The sequence below is a fragment of the Amblyomma maculatum genome, chromosome 2, assembly GCF_055883805.1.
Source record: "Amblyomma maculatum isolate TAMU_Amacu chromosome 2, ASM5588380v1, whole genome shotgun sequence".
Classification (NCBI taxonomy): Eukaryota; Metazoa; Arthropoda; class Arachnida; order Ixodida; family Ixodidae; genus Amblyomma; species Amblyomma maculatum.
This window is the reverse complement of record NC_139345.1, coordinates 58813773-58835888: the sequence shown is the minus strand read 5'-3', so window position 1 is coordinate 58835888 and position 22116 is coordinate 58813773. Positions and strand designations below refer to the sequence as shown.

The following is a 22116-nucleotide window of genomic DNA, read 5'->3' as shown; positions in this document are numbered from 1 at the left end:
TACGCTGTTCAGAAATTTAAACACAACACACTGAATACATAGTAGCATCAGAATAGTATGACCGCGATTAAAACTGCCCGTCGCCCGTTATAAATTAGCGTTATAAACTTACTTCAAGACTGGTCAAGAAACTGTAGCGCTGTGTTATGTACAAGATAGAGTAGAAGGCTCATCTGGGGTGATAAAGGCGATGAATAATACACCACCGCTTTGACTATGTGCATAAGAATAGCCCAATGATGACGTGGGCTGTTGGCTTGCTTAACAGTAAAATAGTCAGCAAATGGCACAAGTGTGCTTCCTGATAAAGAAAAGAATAAAATAGAGAAATGTTGGTATCAATTCTTAATTACGGCACGAAGCTTGGCAGATTGGTTTTTGTGTCCTCTTTCGCTCATGCTAGCGGCGTTTAATGATTCCGAAAACTTTGTCTGGAGGTACAGGGGCTGAAAGTACTTCTTTCTTTAGATGTTCTCTGCAATGTATGTTCGTGTTACAACCATCTTGTCATATTTATCTGGTGGTAACGTTTACTGGCCATAACGGACCGACCTTCCCTTCCCCTTTCCACGAGGAGGAGAAGGACGTCTGGTGGCGAAAACATGCGTTTGCGTCTTACGAGCGCTAAAAATTGTGTCTTCACTATGAGCCGGAGCTTTGCTTTTCTGTTGTAGTTTCTAGTATTGAGATGACAAAACAAAAGGAAACGGTGCAGCAAGCTGGCTCTCCTAAGAAACAGTCTCATTTGAGCAATTTTCAGAACGCCTGTGCATTTCTTTCTACCTCATCGCTAACTAAGGATCGCAGCGTCTCCGAACTTCATGTGTCCACTTCACCTCGCGAATACACCTTATTGTTTCGTGCAGTTCACGAAGCAACAAAGTTTCTCGATAGTGGAGCGAAACAGTGCAAAAAGTACGAGAATACGATAGGAGCAACATGCTCACGTCCCGTCCTTTATGCCGTGCAGAACCCATTGCTAAAAATGCATCAAAAGCGCAGGGAGCAACGTCAGCTGAATAACCGTGCACTGTCCATACATGTGAGCACGCTTGATTAAAAACTTCCTTCAGGAACGTAATGGGCCTCGGCTAATACCTTTGTTGCATTTGAGATCGTCAGAATTTTTGAAGTACATGTGTAATTGAACTACACACTTATATTTCAACAACGCGAATTTCAGCAGGTTAAGACTTAATTAAATAAATAGGGTTAAATAACACTGGTCTTATGTCAATCTTTTTTTCTTTGTCTCTTGTATGAGCTGTAGTGCTCCTTGAAAACATAAACCAGCTAGCCCGTGATCCAGTTCTCTCAAACCATCTGTCCAGCGACTGCGTTGTAGATAATAAAAATATTTACGCCAAAAAAGGCTTAGTATTTCCGCTTCTGTCTGGGGAGAGATCGGAGCAGCACCTATACCCTTTCTAAGCGCCCGGAATGTAAAGATTTGAGCACTTGTCTGGTCGGTGCCGCCCCAGTGAGCTGAGCCAGTTCTTAGTTTTATCGTGCGGAAAGCTAGTGCCCATTTTCTAAATCTTTTAGAGCAGTGTAAAACGTTGTGCATTATAATTTCTTCTTATATAGGGTTATAGAAGACTACGCATGTATCAGGATTTTTTATGCGAACTTTGGTTTAGATTTGGTTTATGAGGCTTAACGCCCCAAAGTGACTCAGCCTATGAAAGTCGCTTCTGTGAACTTTGGTCCGTAAATCAAATATTAAGCATAGTTAAAATGCAGCCTGTGATTAGAACAATTTCACTTTGGATATAGAGTCGCCAGAAATACTGAATTATTTAATTATGTTAAGGTCACTCTGTTTTAACCCGCAGGCACTTTGAAATTGAAAACCGTTAACACTCACCGCCTTCACGCGGTGATTGAAGACATAAATTTGATTATGGTCCCGAGTTTATCTTTGGTGACATAATTCTTCAGAATTACAGTCTCATTGAGAGCAAGAGAGAAATTTCTGTATTGAAAAAAAAAAAAAAAGGCAGGAATATTGGGCAGCATGCTTATCACGCTGACATCCGATTCTGCGTTGCTGATGGCGACACGGCTAAAGGCGGAAGGAAATGAGCTAAGGAAATAGCCAAAGAAATGAAGAACATGAAATCAAAACATGTACAAAAAAAAACGTATTTGTTGTCCTGATCATCAAGTAAAGATATCTCTTTGCTTGTATTAGGTTTTTAAATATAAGTACCTTGAGCATTCAGTTATGGGATAAATCAGGAAAGTATCAGAACGCTCTGCTCCAGAACACAATCTGCACCAATCTGCACAGCATGAGGTGAGCGAACAGCTTAATTAATGCGTTGCAAATTCCAAGAAGCCACTGGTAGCTATAGGGAGTGCGCTGACACACGCACACCGCTACTTCTTCGGGTTGTAAATGAGAAGCCTTCACTCATCTTCGTTGTCCTGTATTATCATGGAAGCCGCCTTACTTCCAATCATCATGGTTGGTGCATTGGTGTTGCCGGTCACTATTTCGGGCATCACGGCGGCGTCGGCCACTCGCAAACCCGTGATGTTGCCTCGGACCCTGGGTACAGAAAACAGCCGTCGGCAAAGCTAAGTGAAATTAAATAATAAAAAGTCTTAGTAGCTGTAATTGTTACTTTAGCTCATTGCCCAACTTTCATTCCAAATCATCGCCTTTGTTGACAAGGCGCTATACCCCTTTCCGAAAACAGAGCAGATACGAAAGAGCATCAAATTAGGAGATTCTGTAAACTTAACTGTTTCAGTGAACACTGTCCTTCAATACAAAACACGATTTCGTCGCAGTTTCAGCGAGTGGCAGCGAGTGCTTCGGGACAAGCTACATCACTGTAGTCTCAGTAAACAAATGCAAGGAAAATGAGGGGCTTTGCTATAAAATAGATAACAAGGGAACCAACATCCTCTGACACAAAGGGAAGCGTAAGGGATCTTTTCCTATACCGATCAATGTCAAGTAATATCATTCGTAGATGCAGTTGACCGGATAGTACAAGAAACAACAACCACTTGTCATAGGTATACGGCATCAATCCGCAACCTTCGTATCCCCCGGATGGATCTGGTAGTTATTTTTTTCTAATTTCTAGTCAACTATATCCAGGAATAATTATTACTTCACATTGATCGACGCGACAAAAAAATTCCCCATATTTGTTCTTGTCTCAGTTGCTGTTGGCGGCCTTCTTGAGCACTGCAGTGTAGTTATACAGAAAGTTCTGTACCCTGTGAGGTACATGTGCATAATGCATGCACATGTACCTCACAGTGAAAATAAAGATGAAAGATGATAAGCAGTAGCTTACAGCGTCCTCGGTAGTCTTCGAATGCGGTCAGCGGCCTACGTCATTTAAATGGCAGCTCAACAGGTTTTAGAAGTGGTTGAAATTAGCAGACCCAATTGCGTAAAAGCTGCGAGGAAATGATGCCAAGTCGTTTTGCTCTTGCGTTTAAAATGCTGACGTAAAAGTCGGAGAAAGCTATTTCGATATTCAGCCTTCTTCGCAGCCCACAGCGGTGACCCGCTATGAAAGCGGTACATTTATGACGTCGAAACATTAGCCCTGAAGGGTGAAATCATAGCTCCCGAATTCGAAGGCCGAGAAGCGTTGTTTGATGGCATCGCGCGACGCAAAGATGAGTGTGGGCGAAAGCAGCAGAAATATTAATGTTACAGACAAAGATGTTACCACTCACTTTCTTTGCACTGCTTTAATGCTGTGAGGATAAGAAAGTAAACATCGTCGTGAATATCTTCATCTCTTTAAAGGACAGCGAAAAACAACTTGGCCAGCTTAACCTACAAGGTTCAGAAATGCTAATACTTGCACTTCGTCGAATTCTTAGGAAAAGTTTTAGTTTATCTTTAAACGTAGGTGAATGCCTAGCGGTAAGCACATATATTCAACGCGAGAAATAATCGTCAGCGGCGTGTAGCGTATAACAAAAATGACTGTAAGCTATCCATTTACTCCCGTGTTTGGTTTTATTAAGTATGAAATTATGCATACCACTTAAGCAGCGCGCACTGCACAAAATTTAGTATTGAGTGCACGCTTCTAACTTGGCTCTAATTGCAAACAGGACACGACAATGGTTTTGTAAAGTCCCTGAACAAACTTGCGGTCCATTTAGTCTCTCCACGCATTATGACTGTGTGCCCTGGCTACTTCAACATCTGTATGCTTTGTTGCTTCTTCGTTGCCTAATAAAGAAAGAAAATTGTTGGCATAAAATTGCTTGCGCCATAAATGTAACAAGTCAAAATAAGCGCTGGAGGCTCACGGCGCGTTCGTTTTGACGTTATTTTGTTTGCGCACCTACCTTAGACGCTCGTCCACGACTGCATCAGGGTGCGAGCCCATCGGCGCAGAGCAGCAGATGTGATAGCCTGAGTTCGACAGGTGTCTGAACAGGCACTCAAGATAGCCAAGGCTCCACTGAGGACCAGCTGAGGCGCACGGGGGGAACGTCACGTCCCACGGTTTGGCTCCAATGCTCTGCATGGCTCTGGTGTTGAGTATTGTGTCGATAAACAATTTAGCTCCTGCGACGGACACGAACACTATGATTAGCCTAACTTGTAGATATTGATATAGCTGCAACATTCGCTTTCCCCCATAGAATCCGTATCCTTCCTGCACCACCGGTATGCAGAGGTGCGGTGCTGGTCTTCGCATATGGCACATGTATGACTCTGCCATGCAGAACCAGAAACATGTGTGCCCATTTGGCGAGGGACATTATTTTACCCACGAAAGAAAGGTGTGCACAGGGGACAAGCGCAGCAGCTTCTAAACGCATGTCTATAGGCCTGACCTGAATCTCGCTTGTTACGCGTATGAAACTCAATGTCGCCTTCAAAATTAGTTTGATGATATGGTACATCAGTGACTTGTAAATCGTGGTAGTGGAAGAAAAGACTGTGCTTGCTGTCCTAGATTAATGTGCCTTAAGTTGCCAAACTTTCATTGAAAATATTTTCTTAGCGATTTGAGGTTGAAATTTTTTCACCATCTTTATTTCTGCATGAAATGTTACAAAATATTTGCAGCAGTAGATTTTCACATCTGTCAGTGTGGTGATATTCAGCGATCTTGTCTCGGTTGAGTGATAATTTAACGATTGAGTGCATTTATGATGAAAGGAGACAATCAGATATCTCAATGGCCATCGGCGTCGGTTTAGTTATTAGGGCGGTCGATTTCTAAGGCCGAAGGCGTAGGGTCGATACCGGCCATGGCCAATGCACCTTAATGAATCCCAAGCGGTCAAAATTTCCGGAACCTTCGATTACGGTGCCCCTCGTGACCAATGTCTCAATATCGCTTTATAAACGAAACCAAGTGAAACCAAAACAACCCCACCGTGGTGACGCAGTGGTTAGGACGCTCGACTACTGTGCCCAAGGATACGGGATCGAATCACGGCCTCAGCGGCCGCTTTTCCTTGGAGGCAAAAAGCTAGGCGCCCGTATGCAGTGCGATGTCAGTGCACGTTAAAGAACCTCAGGTGGTCGAAATTTTCGGAGTCCTCCACTACGGTGTCTCTCGTAGCCTGAGTCGCTTCGGGACGTTAAGCCCCACAAAGCAAAGCAAACCAAACAAAACAGCAATCGCGATACCTTCAGCGGCTGCTTTTGCATCTTGGGGATCTTCCATCATGTGCAGGTCAATGTCTGGATATTCGTCAGGATCCGAGGAACGCAGTGTAATGCGTCCCCGGGACTTTGGTCGATTATTGATGACCGCCAGTCTGAAGCCCGTGGCACCGTCTCTTGGACCCAGGTAGCTGTCGTACGCCTGCGTTATTTATAAGGCACGGTCCATTCGCTGCTGAGCGTTACTTACGCATCTGCGCGTGCGTTGTTTTTTAATTAACATTTGACATGCTTAACTGCATATCAATGCACCCGTTCCTCAGAACTCCACTCCGTCTAAAAATGCAGTTTGCATCAGCGAGAAATGTAAGGGTGAAACGAGCCATTCAGAATGACGCGCACAGCATGATTGTGTTCCTAACACCACCGTGCACCGCGGTCCACGGGCGCGTAGAAAGCGCTCATCATCCTGATTTGCTCAGGTCGTCCTTGCATTTCGTAGTGCTGTAAACTGCATAAAAGAGTGCAAGTGCACCGGTCTTACGCACCGTGCCAGGCTTGAGAAGGTAATCGCACGTGGACAAGGGTACACGTGACCTGAAACCTGTTGTGCAAATACGGCATCAAACTTCGCACACTATGGTGGTCCATCGCCGTCGGTAGTCATCAAAACTCTGTTTACACATAGCCAAGTGCGTGCAACACAACACCTTACATTGCTAGCTAGGCGTGGAGGGCTTGTCTACGAGCTCAATACTAAAACAATACCCGCATCGTTAGTGCCACGGGCAGCCTAGAACCGACCTGTGCATCATCAGCCACCGTACTCCGCCCTTTCCTTTCAAGGCCGAAAGCTTACAACGGGCGTGGCAGGCATGTGACGCTGGATATGCGTCTTCACTGTGCCGTTTTGGCAGTAAAGCCCGAGCGTGCACAGCAGCGCAGCAACGTGACACTACTATTAGGAAAGAAGCCCCGACAGGGTTATTCCTTTTTAAACATGGCCTCAGTAGCAGGTTGAGTGGCCTACCTCGGCGTGCTAATGGTTTTAAAAAAAGCAATATAAGCACATTTTACTGTTACATAAGAGCAGAAGTGGATTTTGCATCAAAAGAAATTGTCTAGCTCTGGCTTTCAGCATTCTTATGAGGCACCTGCTCTCGCCTGCAAAGAGATACGCATGAGCTTACTTTGCACAATAGTGTCTACAGTATAAAGTGTTCTGTAGCTTTATCTGAACCGTTTTGAATAATTTATCGTCCTCGGCGAGAGGCTCGTCTGCGATGGGACTGCGTAGAAAGCTTTCGCACTGTTGACTTTTTTGTTGCGTAGTAAATTGGATAATAGTGCTTAGTTGGTGGCCGCACATTATGTGAAACTAGAACCGTCTGCGACGACATTGAGAGAGCAAAAGTCGCCAACGCGGAACTTTCTACGCAACAAAAAGGTAAACAATGCGCAAGGCTTCTGCACTGTTGCACTGCAAAAGAGCCCGCGGTCGAGGCGGGAGAATTTTTTAAAATGGTTCAGACTAAGTTATAGGGCGTGCCACCTGTAGGGGCTTGTAGGGACTAAAGCGTAAGTTATAAATGTGCTTAGTAAAGGCGCGGCTGGAAGTCCCCAGCGGGAGTTATTGGGACCGTAGTCAAGTACTCACCGCTGCTTACACTGCCATCGTAAGTGCGGCCGAGCTATACGCGCATCATTGTTTGCTCCTGGGCTTCCTACGGTTGAGCTTCGCGAGACGGGGCATATTAGAGATCACCGGGATGCTTTCGAATTCTATGTCTGTATGGTTCGTGGGTTCGACAACCTGAACAGTGATATGGTGTGCTGGGGGTGCAAACAACTCCGCGACAAGAGATAGCGAGGTATCACTAAGGCATACCCTAAACGTCAGACTTTATGTGTTCTGATTATGTTACACAGATCAGCGGTGTTTCACGGCATGATCGCTGTGGTGAAGGTGTGGTTGCCATTCATTTAAATGCTAACCTTACAATATACGGTCTCTCTGAACTGATCGTCAAATGCATGAGCAATTAGTGTGTGGCAGTAGAGTTGTATGTCTGCCAAGACCTCTGTCCCAGTAGCACATTTGCCATGTTTCTGTTGCGGTCTTCATTCCTGCTTGCCAAATATTGTTCCTTGAAACAAATCAGCCTTGAATCTCTTGCCTCTTTTGTTTATTATTATATCCTTGTGTTTCTCATGCTCTTTCCGTCACATACCTGACTCCATCACTGCAGTCTGACTGAATAAAATTCAAAGTAACGGTTGCCAATTTTATCTCTTCCCAAAATTCTCATGGTAAAATTCGTCGATGTCTTGAAGGAATGGAATCAAATAGAATCACCTTTTTATTACTTGTAGTGTCCCTAAGTTTAGTCGTTTTTATTCTTTTTCAGCTCATTATTGGGGCCACTTATTTGTATCTTGAAACACTATGCGTTACCATCTGAGATGCTTGGCTGGAGCATTTTGTTTCACGTTGATGAGTAGGCATAAATTAAGAAAAACAATTTCTTGCGTTATGCAAATAAAGCAAGTTCCTTGTGCCACAGCAGTACGGCAGCGTCACCCACTATCATTGTACCTCTATGTTACTTCCTTCCCCCAGTGTAGAATAGGAGGTGAAGGCAAGTTTCTGTTGCCGCCGTCACCATTCCTGATATTCTAGCAATAAACATTGCTTTATTGTAACTGATGAGAGAAATCTCGGCGATAAGGGAATATGAGAGGTCATCGGCGCTTATGAGGAACAATGCGACATTCCGCTCTAATTCTGCGCCAAGCCACTGCGAATATGCCGGTGTCGTTATTGCACTTCAGCTTTAACGCTGCTCGCGTCCCGTAAACTCTCTCAGCCTCTGCGTCCATAGATGCTGCAGAATCTATGTCGTGATACACCGAGACCGCAACGCAGCAACAAAGCTCACTCGCCGGAGCATCACCGTTTTTCATAATTGGCGCCAATATATGCTAGCAGGTGACGGCGCTGTTCTTTTCTGTCGTTTTTTTTTTCTTTTTTTCAGAATGCGTAACTGGATTGTGTGCTTACGCAACTGGACACCGCCCTACCGCACACGCAACACGTACGTCAGATTTTGAACAAAGACACGGATCGTCGAGAATAGGGCCCCTAAAAAAAATAATTTCAATTCGTACTAGAAAGCGAAATAGTTGGCTACTTTCGTGCTCTATAACCACGTATAATTGGCGGAAATGCAGCTTGCCTTTCACGTTGGGACTTGATCATATCTTGATGAAATGTTGAAAAATTGTAATGATCATTTGAGCGCATCCAATGTCAGTTAGATGCACTTAAAATAACTTGAATTTAGGAAAATGCAGCAAAATGTATGAATGAAAGCGGCAAGTCTAAAGCCAAGTAGGAGGAAGCGGGGAGGGTAGCGCAGAGGACAAGAGCTCTTGAGCAATATTCTGGCGGAAATTCAGAAAAACAAACAAAAAAAAACGCATGAACATGCTTGGGACATATAGTGCTGAAGTTTGTGGGGATGAGGTTGGCCCAGCTGGCAAAGGACTGAGTCAATTTGAGGAATATGGGTGACGTCTTCACCTTGCGGTGAGTCTAGTCTGTCTGATGATATGATAATGACCACTGAACTTCTGCGCAACAGAATAGCTTGCCGTTACGCGAAGAGTATGATTAGTCTCACGGAAAGACGCAGAATCATAAGTGATAAAAAAAGCCCTTCTTTTTGAGTCTTTGGTCTCTGAGTGTCTGTGCCCCGCCGCGGTGGTGCAGTGGTTAGGGCGCTCGACTGCTGTCTCAACGGTGCGCGATCGAATGCCGGCCGCCGAGGCCGTTTTTCAATGGAGGCGAAAAGCAAGGCGCCCGTGGGCTGTGCGTTGTCAGTGCAAGTTAAAGAACTCCAAAGTGGTCGAAATTTCTGGAGCCGTCCACTACGTCGTCTCTAATGGCCTGGGTCGCTTTGGGACATTAAACCCCCAAAACCAAATCAAACTTCTTAGCTCCTGCCGTGCACATATTTAAAATGTTCGCTTTTTATTGAGTAAGACAACGTTGGTCACTGAATACGTGCCCAACTGACCGTAGTGGACGTTTTTTCTTTTTTTTTTGACGTTTTTTTTAGAGGAGGTTAACATTTCTTTGGTGTGCCTTAGAGACTGAAACTTAAAATCATAGTTGTATAATCCTGATTACGCTCAAGGTCGAGGGATAGCTCAACGACGACACATATTTCCAGATTCTGCCAGTCGAAATCTTTATAACGATATATCACTAGGTTGTACCGCAGAAAAAAGTTAGCTCCAAACTAGACGGACACGAGAGGGGAAGACAGGACAACGGGCTACGGGCAACTGATTCTTTTATTGAACGACGCGCAAAATATAAAAGTTCACCGTCACGCCACCTATCGGCTCTCCTACATGTCACAAGGATATGCTCGTGTCCGTCTTGTTTTGCGCTAACCTGTTTTTGATCGAAAATGCACCAGCTAGCCCAGCAACAAGTTTTACTTTTGTACTGCAGGTTTCAATATTTGATCAGAGTTGACTGAATGTACATAATTAAAACTTAGTCACACTCGACATAACCTATAATAAGACATGACTTAAAGCTGTAGCTTGAACTTCAATGTTATCCACAGCTAACCAAATTAGGATAATTAAAACATAAATGAGTTAACTGCGGTTTACTTAAGTTATCCAACGATATATGACTTGATACTGTTGCATAATGATCGATCTTAATCGCAATCAAGTGATTAAAAGCTCAGATTACTATTAGACCAATATAATTATGAGAACTTGCTGTTGAGATAGTTCATTACAGTGCATTCTTAAATGTATAAAGGCGCAAAAATACAGGAAGAACACGGCGAAGATGACGGGACGCCACTTTCAGCTAGTTTACTGCACACACGAAACTTACCGGTGCGGACAAATGTAAACGGATCACGCTATTTGCTTCTTACATTTTTTATGCGTTACATATTTGAAACTAGCTGTTGTGGTATGTGGGAACCAGAAGTAGACTCAGTGTCCTTTTACTTAGACAAATATTGTTTTCTTATCTCCAGGGCAGCAGGCGCGATTTCATTCTGAACGAAAAAGCGTGTTCGATTTACTCATGTCCGCACCTGCACATATATAGATTTTATCGCCATATGCGCAGGCACGTCACCTAAAAATTTTAACGTGATAACACACTCTCAAGGAATTTATTTTGTGCCGTTTACAGAGCGATTGAAGGATCATTTATGCATGAGCTGCCTTTCATTTGATATAAAATGCTTCGGTCAGTTTCTTTGTACCTGCTTTTACGAAGAAGGCTCACGTCATAGTAGTATTGCTCCCAACCATAGGACGAGCGCCCATTAATGTGTTTCGGCAAGTGTGTGCCTTGCTTCATTTGTTTCAGAGTTCCCTCGTGCTCTCTCTTTCGCTAATTTATAGACTGGCCAGTCTTCCCTATGCAAGACTGGCCGGAGAGCAGGTTGATCTCGTAGATCACCCCTTAAGCGCATTTCACATGGGGTCTGCAGTGCTTGATTTCGCTGCCTCGTTCCTTGTTTTCTTTCTCACTGCAAGGCATCAAGGCTGCAAGGGGATCAAGGCATCAGAGCTTTCTCAGCAATAAAAAAAATCAAGCCGTATCCCATGGCGATTAGCAACCTTTTACGAATTGTAGGCCACTTAGTGTAAATACGGCACCACGACGAGTCTTATCTGTGTTCGTCCTGTCTTTCTTTTTTTTTTTTTTTTTACGCCTTTGGGTGTTTAAGAATCCAGTATGATCGTATCTAACATAATCTGTTCAACAATATATGACTAGATGATGTACCGCAAATTTCAATTTTAATCACAACTCACTTATTAGGTGTAACTTATTACGATGCGGAATTGATACAGTTTTCATTTGGTCGTGTGGTCATAAACAATCAGCAAGTCATGAGGTCATGCAACAATTCCCCATAGCACACTTTACTGAGCGAGGCTTGTCTCTAGATAGGTGAAGTCCCTCTTTGACCTTGGCTGAGCTTGAAGGTCAGGTTGACAGAACGAGGCGTTTTTAAGGGTTTGTACTTGCCTTCGTAAAGGTACGACTCTGGCATACTGCTTAGAAAGTCCGGTGCCGCCTGCCCTACCTTATGCACAAACATTACGAACAGTTACTAGAGTCCATCAGCGGTAAAAAGCGGTAGCAAAGCAAAAGAAGTTGCGCAAAGTTTGCGAATCTGGCCATGGAACGTGCAACACTTGAGGGGAAGCATTTGAGAATGTGTGGCGGTTTAAAATGTTAAAGCCGCCGTGGCTTCAAAACTCTCTCTTGTATAGTCACCTTGAAGACACATTACATAGCGCTCGAGAGCGATTCAACGCCGCGTGCGAAGCATATAGGCCTGCAAGTGTTCGTGACATTAACAGGGGGGAGGGGGGGGGGCAGCCACGCATATTATTAACATTAGTACTGGGAACCAATTAAAGCATTTGTCAAAATAGTTTATGACAGTGGCATCTGGGGGCAGTAGAAATGTGAAGCGACAGAGAGAGTAAATAATTTCAGTTGTAAGGAATCAGTATAGTTTGTCGCATTACCAATATCAAGGAATGCATTTTATCTTATCCTTTTTCTGCTTCTGTTGAGACGACCTGGGGGTCTTTATTTAGTTCTGTATGCTGTGCTGGCTGAGCTGCGAACCACACCAGAGTATTGTGGCATGTCTTTTTTAGGTGCAGGTTTGCAACGAGATGAACGTACAAGTGCCTGTCTGCGCTACTTACGGTCGTCATCACCTGGGCAATCTACAGGGTTGTTTTCGCTGAACTCTGTAAAAATAATTTAGTGACCTGATCCCTTGCACTTGCTATCGGAATCGACTGTGCGCGTGAATTTCTTCGTTACAAGCTTGCCGCAAGGATGTGGAACGTATTAGGACTGCCTATCAGCTGGAGAAGTAAGGAATGCAGCCCCAGAATAAAATAAAAACATTTCAGTCTGACATTTTTCTGTTTACACGTATTAACACAGAGTTTGGGAGCGAGCAATTCAACTTAGATCCAATATTATGCAGTCGTTACTTTACGCTTGGGGTTAAGGAAATGTCATGCAGGATCGGCTGATTTGCATATCGCTACCGTGCTTTAATTTCCCAGTTTTCATGCTTATTTGTGTAAAAGAAAATCTAACCTCTGGTAGCACGCCTAGATTGACCAACTCGGCTCTTGCGAGTTCGCTGGCTGGCTGGGTCGAAACGAGGACCAGTTGGATGTCCGGAACATCGGGACCAGGAGCGTACGAGGTGTTCAGGAAGTGCACAATCTCAATACCTGCGGGTATTGCGATAGTTCCTAGGGAACACAAGGATACATAGAAGAAGAAAAAATGCGAACCATTAAAACCATTATTACTGTTTGGTGAATAAATGTATCACACTAGGAACGGAAATGCGCAGTATATACAGTGTTATTATTACCTTCAAGGCTCCTTGGTATAATAGTTTAGAGCATTGTTGAAGTAAAGAGAATTTAGAAAGAAGTTTGTTTTATATCGATGTGCGATGGTGCCGATGTGGCTTTTTGTGATGTTTTGAATTTTTGTCATCCTAGAAGCAGCCTTACCAGTTTTATTGCTGGCGTACTGTGCGATGTCGTCGAGGCTGAAGAAAGTAATACCGGTCTGCTTCTCTGTAAGGACGGGAACTGCCGTGATAAAGAGCGTGTGGTCCTGGATGTTCAACCCCACCGGCAGGTCAGCCACGAGTGGAATCTGCGCAGCACCAATCGGTTATCTTCACGAGAGCTCGAACCCTTATCCCACATTTTCTCCACGAGGGTTCAAATTCTTATCACGCATTTTCCATCTCACAACTGGGTCTGGGTTGTCACTTTCTTTTCCGCTGGTCTTCCTATATTTCGGCGCGCAAGGCTGGTTGCAAGCCTAGGGAATTAGAGAGAATGAGTAGGCTATCGCATAATTTTAAAATATTCAATATTCGTTCGATCCCGTGAACCTTTGTAGAGTGTGATATCTAATCTAACGGTAGATGGACTCAGCTTTATACTTTTTCAGACGACGCGTTACATCAGCAGTCAGTGTGCAGCAAATTTCCTTGTCAACACTTATTTGACCACGGTATTCAAGATGTTATGAACTCACGCATCTAAAAAGCCCTCAAAAGCTGGTACATGGCAACGTTTAGAGCAGTCAATCGTTTCATCCTCGGTGTACGTATATGTAATTTCAGTTTGCAGGAGCTTTCGCTTCCTCATTTCGATGCAGGCAGTCGCTCTCAATGTTTTGAAGGATGCGGTGCGCAGAGAGGAATGTACCACTGTTTAATATTTATGCAGCCCCTCTCAAGTCGGTGACGATGACTCGCGAGTCCTGGTCTGCGGCGGATGGCAACCTCATCCACATGTGTTATGTCTTGAGCTCGGAAAGTTAGCTCATTCACCACGATTTTTTGGTGGACAACTGCGGCCGTGCACCACCCCCCATGGTGAAGGCCGGAGACGTCCACGTAGAAGATTCCGTGTTTGTTACCATAGTGACGGGCCAGTGCCTCCGGCCGCGCAAGGCTTCTGCCACTGTGGTCGTCACGTGTCATGTTGGCCGGAAGAGGGCGTACGTGCAGGCCGTATCTCCATATTTCAGGAATGCATACGCGCTCTTCTGTACGTTCATAATGGAAAATAGCGCCACCGTAAGTGTTGGGTGGTGGATTTGTAGTCGGGCTAATAGGCGGCGTCCCGACGGCGTTTTTGAAAGCCTTGTGTATTAATGGGTCAAGTGCGCCTCCCGGATCTCCGCGAATGTGTTAACCTTCCACAGGCCCATGAAACGCTGGTTGGATGTGTTGATCGGGAGATCGAGGGCACGCTTGTACATCTTTTTGAGAATTACTTCGAGGGCGTTCTCGTCAAACCTGCGCAGGTGGAGGTAAAGAGTCGAGTAGAAAACTCGACTGGTCACGAATGCATGCGCCAGCCACAAAGAGTCTGTGCACCGTAACCCTCCGCGTTTGTTGGAAATCCGGCGGACCCCCCCTGGTCCCCCACCTTGCGCAGTTTTGCTAATGTTGTATCAACCCGTCGATGTTTGTGGATAAGGAGACCAAGTACTCTAATCTCATCGTGTTCGGGTATCGGGCCGCTGGCTAGGGATAGTTCCATTTTGATGGTGCACTTAGATGACGGGCGAATGTGCACAAGTTCGGATTTGGACGGTGAGAATTGAAGGCCGCAGCGGCGGGTGTAAGCGTCCACGATCTCCGCCGCTTGCTGCAGGTTGGCCTTAATGTCTCCAACCGATCCGACTACCTAGGGGCGCCTGCGTCTCGAACGATTGTATGGGCTCCAGCTCACATGGGCCTCAAAAACAATGAAACGGCAGACGCCGCCGCCCGCGCGCTCTCTCTCCGGGAAGCGCCTTCAGACCCTTTTGATACGTATCCCGAACTCACTGAATTCTGAAATTACTGAATTATTCCAATTCGGCTATGCAATTTATTCCAAGCCTTGTAAGGGCCTTACAAAGGTGGAGGAATGCGCACTTCTTCGTCTTTACACTAAAACGCTGCTGTGCCAGGCAGTTTTAAAGATCCTGACTGTACAGGAAAATGCCTGCACTGTGCGGAGAAGTCTTCGGACATCTTCCACGTGATATGAGCGTGCCAGTCAACCCCGAACCTTGCCCCCAAACCCAACCCCACCCGGGAGGACTGGGAGGCAGCCCTGCTCGGCTGCTCCGACCAAGTCAGAAGGCCGTGGTCCAGCGAGCCCGAGCCGCGGCGGTCGCCAATGGGCTCTTGTGATGAGGAGCTCACCTAGTGATTACGAGAGGTTGCCCCGGCTACCTCAAGCTTCCTCCTTGCAATAACGTTTTTCACACACACACACACACACACACACACACACACACACACACACACACACACACACACACACACACACACACACACACACACACACACACACACACACACACACACACACACACACACACACACACACACACACACACACACACACACACACACACACACACACACACACACACACACACACACACACACACACACACACACACACACACACACACACACACGCACGCACGCACGCACGCACGCACGCACGCACACACACACACACACACACACACACACACACACACACACACACACACACACACACACACACACACACACACACACACACACACACACACACACACACACAGTCACACTCATGTTGACACGCCGGTATAAGGCCTTGGGAAGATAATTTAAGGACAAATCATAAAGCATAAAATCCTAATCTTAAAGACGACATTGGGCTATTGTGAATGCTTGTTCTCACGTTTTACCTGCAGCTGTTCGAGCTGTTCTTTGGGCCCAATTCCAGAAAGGAGCAGGAGCTGAGCAGAACCAATAGTTCCTGCGGACAGGATTACCTCCCGGCGTGCTGGTATATTTTGCTGCTGTCCGTACCTGATGAAGCTCACTCCCACGGCGCGGTTGCCTTCGAAGTTGATCTGCGAAAAGAGGTTAAAATTAAGCCCTGAGCAGTTGCTTCAAACAAGGAAATGGAAGCTAAACAAACTTCGCTTACTACGTTAAGACGATTAGAGTGTCTTTGGAATCGAATTATGCAGCTGCAAGTATTGGATAATGTTTTTGTGAGCTATGGACTTTCAGATTCAATTAAGGCGAAAGCTTTCGGAAGCCCTAAAGAGATTTTAATTTAAAAGTGTAAGTGCGACGTCGGTATTCTGTTGCGTAGCATTATAAAACAGCCCCCCCCCCCCCCAAAAAAAAAAAAAAAAAAAATGTGTCACTGTTGAGTTCTTCCAAGCGAGAACTGTATCTGATATGTCTGCTCCTAACGACATCTCGGCGAAAAATTCATTCTTCCCAATTCCGCCATCGTTATGAAGTGAGCGGAATGTTTTCTGGCCATTGGCTCAGTTCTTCCTCTCGCGTAACCAGTGTGCTGCTGTATCACATAGAACAGGAAATCGTGTTAGGGTGGTTGCATGAACGGGCAAACCTTGGTTACTTGGCTGAAGAGTGCCACGTCGAGGTTTCCCCGCGTGCTGATCACAGGCTGTATGAACGCTTTGCTCGAGCTGATACGTTCGCCGCTCGCCACGTTGGCTTGCAGTTGTGAGCAGCCTGTGTGACGGGAACAGGTGTGTTCTGTGGTACTTGCTTTATTGTGAAATCAGTGCTGATATTACAGTGCTAAATTTCCAGATTGTATCCGTAGTTTAGGAGAGTGAGGGTTCCACCCTTGAGTAGCACCAACCAACAACTGCCTTCTTGCCTGACCGGCTCTGACAGAGAACTGCCCGCCCTCCCACCGCCACCCTCCATCACCCACCAGCAACCATCTACCCCACCCCCGACAAGGCCTCCGCTCAATCCCAGAAAGAAGCGGAACGACAAAACGATGGCGCGAACATAGCTTCCATTCAAAAACACCACCCACCTCCACCTCATGCACTCAACCTGTGTGTGATGCTTTCACCTACCCGCCGTCCAGCAACATTCACACCCACCTTTACTCTTCAGAAGCATAGACTGTAATCCCCCCCCCCCCCCCCCAGAAAGTCCCAGTCGCTTGCTAAAGCCAGGTGTTTCAGAGCACCCATTAAACTGAATGCATCAAAATAATCATCGAAATAACATTCAACTGCTCTCGCAGAATGGTCGCATCGGATGTCTGATCTTGCAAATTCTCTTTGCGTTTTTAACGTCATGTTTACCCTCAAAACATTATCTTCAGGTTGCTAACTCAAGTGCATGGTAAGTGAAGCTCCGCATCACTCAGATTGAAATGGTAAATATTGTGCGGAAATTCTGAGATTGCAGGATTGCCGGCCTTCTAGGTAATCATTTTTGCCAGAGTTTTCTAGCTAGTCGACTAAAGTGTCAGGCTCACCTGACTGAGTAGGGCCATTGTAATCGACGTAGCGGTATCCAGACTCCTTGCACGCTTCCAGGTAAACGTCGCTGAGCTGGGTGCTGGTGTTGGCGTTGTTCACCGGTACTTCGCCGGCTCCTCCGTGGTACTCTGCCAGCAAATACCGCCACGTACGAATAAACCTTAAATAGAGAACTGCGCATCATACATCAGCATCTTCACTGGTTGCAAGCCTGACACCCGGTGGGCTTTCGTTACTCCGAAAAAGTAAGCCTGCCGCTGTTTGTAGGTAGTGGTAAGAATTACTTAAATCTTAGTTCCAATCGAGCTAATTCTGAAGCAACTAACCATAGCAGTACTAGTACTAATGACATCAAATCTAACAGCGCAGGGATTACAACAGGAAACAAGTGTACTCTTGTACACAATAGCATCAGCAGCTGGCAGTTGGCATGTCACAATACTCATTGTAACAAGCCCTGCTAACATTAAATCTGTGCTACAAACCACTTGGATCATCGGTGACCGAGAAATGACGGAAACTTGTTTAGCGAGCAAAAATATTAACTATATGCTCACAGCCTTTAAATCGGTGTTGAAATATTTATAGGGCTCTCATTATGTTACCCTATGTTAGCTCCATCACAGTCCACGCCGCCGCTTGACGACAGGTACTGAGGTTTGAAAGACGAACAACGAAGCACGGTTGACGTTTTAATTAGGTGCGCAGCAACCACTCAACTATCCGATTCTTTAGTCGGTAACTCATCCAATCCAGGTCGAAATCAGCCATGTCTAAATACGTATGACCAAATAATTACTATGTACCGTCTAAAACAAAAATAACCAGGCTGCATGGCGATCGCTACCCACTTGCACATTACAACCTGTATGCATGCCTTACGTGACAACCAAATGTTATGAAAAGGTGTCAGCGAGGGTTCTCCTCCCCTTAGTGAAATGTGGAGCTGAATCGGTGGCGCAATATGTGGGAAGCAAAGACTGTACGTGAATATACCGGAACCAGCTGCTTCGCGTTAAAAAAATGGCTGTCTAACGTGCTACGCCTAGACCTAGATTATTAACGCGGTAGCGTTAAGGAGCTCGTGTCGCAGAAAAGCCGGTGTCGTCGGCGGCGTTGGCCGTGAGCGATAAATCCCGGCATGCACGTCATGCATGCACTTCATAAATAAAAAGCAACTTCCAAGATGGGCCGGGTAGGAATCGAACCAAGGTCTCCGGAGTGTGAGACGGAGACGCTACCACTCAGCCACGAGCTTTTTTTACTTTTTTTTTCTTTATTTCCTGACCGAGGACGTACAGAAAAAGACACATGTGACATCAATAACATGACAAAATAAAAGATCAAGCATTGACTTAAAGCTTCAGCCTTCCTTAGCTGAAGTTGTCGGATTAAAAATCCCTCACATGTGACAACCCTTCAAAACTAACTAACCATTCTGGCTCTAGTTTTAAAGCTTTCTGTTCGTCCACATATGCCCGTATGCTCTCTCTAAAGAGCTGTCTCGCTGAACGTGCATCGACGTCACCGTGCTCTACAGCCATTCTGCTTTTCCATATGCTGTGGAGAGCCAGTAGCATCAAAAGATCCAACGGTGTATCATTGTTCGCTTCTACTGGCAAGAATCGGATACCATGTGGGCTTATGGGTAGTCCTTTTTTAAGCGTCCTCTGGAGCACGTCCCATAAAAATACGGCATCCCAGCATTCGAGAAACACGTGTTCAATCGTCTCCTCTTTCCTGCATATTATGCAGTGGACGCCCCTGGGTACAAAAAGCCCTTTCTGTTCCTCCCAGTTCTTTACCTCTAATGTTCCAGTCTGCAGCTTAGAAAAGAACGTTTTCACCCCTGCCGGCACCATCATCCTCTTCACTCTTTAAAGAACATTTTTGCCCACTGTGGACGAGTACACAGCTCTGTACAACGGTTCTGGAAGCACCACATCGCACAAGTCTTTATACAGTTTTTTCCGGTTTACACTCCACAAATAGTCTAAAGTAAACCGCACCATCAAGAACCTGTACGCCAAGACCACTTCCCTTAGATACCCGTGGACACCTCCTGACATGCGGTCAGAAGAAACGACAATTCCCGGGAGAGCTTGACCCAGGCGTAACTGACAGACCGTACGAAGAAATGGATTTTTCACATTCCTCAAAAACATGAAACGATTGACTAACTGGCGCAGAAACAGATGTGCCAAACCAAGCCCGCCGTCATTCACCCGGCGGAAGAGATTTGTCCGACTTGTCCGTTCCCACGAAGACCCCCAGACAAAGACGGCAAAGATACGATGCATCTTTTGGACATTAGCTCTTGAACAATATAACACTTGAAGCACATACCAAACTTTTGTCACTAAAAACAAATTACAAATCGTGGCCTTAGCAAACACCGACCACTCAGCCACGAGTTCGATGTTTGAAAGCGGTACAAAAGCGCTTCTAGTGAATGCGGTGTTGCCTTAGAAATGTGCTGTAGAACGTTATACTGCGGTGTATATCGGTAATTATGAGCATGTTACTTACAGAAGTCGCAGTTACACGAGTAGCGAAGTACGTTTCCGCTACATTTCTTCTGCGCTCTGCGCACATGCAGAGCCATCTCTCTCACCTCGTGTGTGGGCAAATTGATGGAGACGATGGTGCGGGATCGGCTGTCTGAGTACCTTGAACAACACAACACTTTCGCGGACACCATGTTCGGATTTCGCCCACACAGATCCGCACAGGATGTCCTGCTTCAACTCGACCGCGAAATACTGAACCCCATCACATGCACAAGAAAGGACAAAATCGTCCTCGCCCTGGATCTCAAAGGGGCATTCGACAACGTAACACACGAGGTCATACTCACGCACTTGAGTCAAACGCACTGCGGCACGAACACTTTCAACTACATAAAACAATTTCTCAGAGACAGACTGTCTTATATCCGAATACAGGATCAAGAACACGGACCTTTTTTGCTCGGCACGAGGGGCACTCCGCAAGGCGCAGTGCTGTCCCCTCTGCTATTCAACGTTGCAATGATGCGCTTGCCTGCTCTGTTGGGTGCGGTCGAAGGTGTGCAGCACGCGCTGTACGCCGACGACATCACCCTCTGGACCACGCAAGGGCGTCTGGGGGACATGGAGACAAGCCTGCAAACGGCTGCTAGCATAGTGGACCGCTATGCCCGCGGCTGTGGTCTCCAATGCTCACCGCAGAAATCTGAATTCGTGCATCTGCGCCCCTCGCGCTCATGCTCGACTCAAATCAATCTCACGTTGCAAAGCGGTCCCATTCAAGAATCCAAAGAAATCAGAGTTCTTGGGCTCTTTATACACAACCAGAGACGATGCGACACAATACTCGCAAAGCTCCGGCAGGTGGCGGACCAGGTGGGCCGCATGGTCCGCCGGGTTTCCAACAAGCGCGGTGGGTTACGATGCAAGGACGCCTTGCGGCTGGCGAACGCATTCGTGACCAGTCGAATCTTGTATTCGACTCCCTACCTCCACCTGCGGAAACAGGAGGAAGATACTCTCGAAGTTATCCTCCGTAAAATCATGAAACGAGCACTGGACCTCCCGGTCTCCACCTCTACCAGCCGTCTCATGGCGCTGGGTGTGGTGAATACTTTCAAGGAGCTTCGGGAGGCCCACCTCACCAATCAGTACACGCGTCTAACAAAGACAGAGTCGGGTCGCCGTCTTCTTGCCCGACTTCACATCCAACACACCCAACTCACAGAGGAGAGATGTCGCATTCCCGAAAAATGGAGACGCGCCCTCCATGTGCGGCCTCTCCCCGCCAACATGTCCAAAGAGGACCATAATGGTCGGCGCCTGGCGCGGGCGGAAGCCTTGGACCGCCATTATGGAAGCAAACCAGGAGTTTTCTATGTGGATGTCTCCGGCCCCAACCCTAGGGGTTGGTACACAGCCGCGGTCATCCACAAGGGCAGAACAGTAGATGGCCTTACGTTCAAGGCCCAGTCACCAACACACGCAGAAGAGGTTGCCATCGCCCTCGCAGCCTCTGACTCCTCCTCTAAATACATCATAACAGACTCGCGAGGGGCTTGTCGGAACGTCCAGCAAGGGTGGACTGCTCCTCTAGCTTACCGAATATACAAAAATTGCAGTCGAGATTCGGATCCCGCGTACCGATCTCTCGTTTGGGCTCCAGGTCACCAAGGTCTCCAAGGGAATGAGGCAGTCGACGCCGCCGCCCGCGCGCTTTCTCTCCGGGCATTTCCCACGGGACCCGACGCGGACCGGGATTTTGATTTCAGCCCAGTGTACAAATTTAAAGAAATATGTGAATATTACAGATCTACGCACCAAACTCTTCCCACCCCGTGCAAAGGGCTGGGGAAGGCTAACGAGCGGGTGCTCCTGCGCCTGCTCACCAATACAATGTTGTGCCCGGCTATTCTAAAACATTTTGATCCGCAATTCGACGGGCTGTGCTCGCACTGTGGGGAGGTGTCTGACATCTACCACATGGTGTGGGCCTGCCAGAAATCCCCATCTTTGCCCCCTATCCCCAACCCCACCCGAGAGAACTGGGAGGCGAC

The 22116-nt window shown here is 46.4% G+C and overlaps 1 protein-coding gene and 1 long non-coding RNA gene across 2 annotated transcripts in view; one reads left to right on the top strand and one right to left on the bottom strand.

Annotated features, from left to right (window-relative positions):
* Nucleotides 1-2197: 2197 nt before the first annotated feature.
* The window catches only part of LOC146198752 (uncharacterized), a 35697-nt gene continuing 15778 nt past the window's right edge, over nt 2198-22116 (bottom strand). The window contains exons 4-11 of the mRNA XM_084594252.1: nt 17549-17680; nt 16655-16779; nt 15972-16139; nt 13226-13373; nt 12795-12955; nt 5636-5813; nt 4336-4558; nt 2198-2554 (exon numbers count right to left, since the gene is read on the bottom strand). Coding sequence (XP_084450378.1) covers nt 2413-2554; nt 4336-4558; nt 5636-5813; nt 12795-12955; nt 13226-13373; nt 15972-16139; nt 16655-16779; nt 17549-17680 — 1277 coding nt within the window. The 3' untranslated portion in view covers nt 2198-2412. The remainder of the gene's footprint in view (nt 2555-4335; nt 4559-5635; nt 5814-12794; nt 12956-13225; nt 13374-15971; nt 16140-16654; nt 16780-17548; nt 17681-22116) is intronic.
* LOC146198753 (uncharacterized) lies at nt 5407-11278 on the top strand. Its single transcript, XR_014705015.1, has 3 exons — nt 5407-5798; nt 8647-8706; nt 11195-11278. It is a non-coding gene; the product is annotated as an uncharacterized LOC146198753 (long non-coding RNA).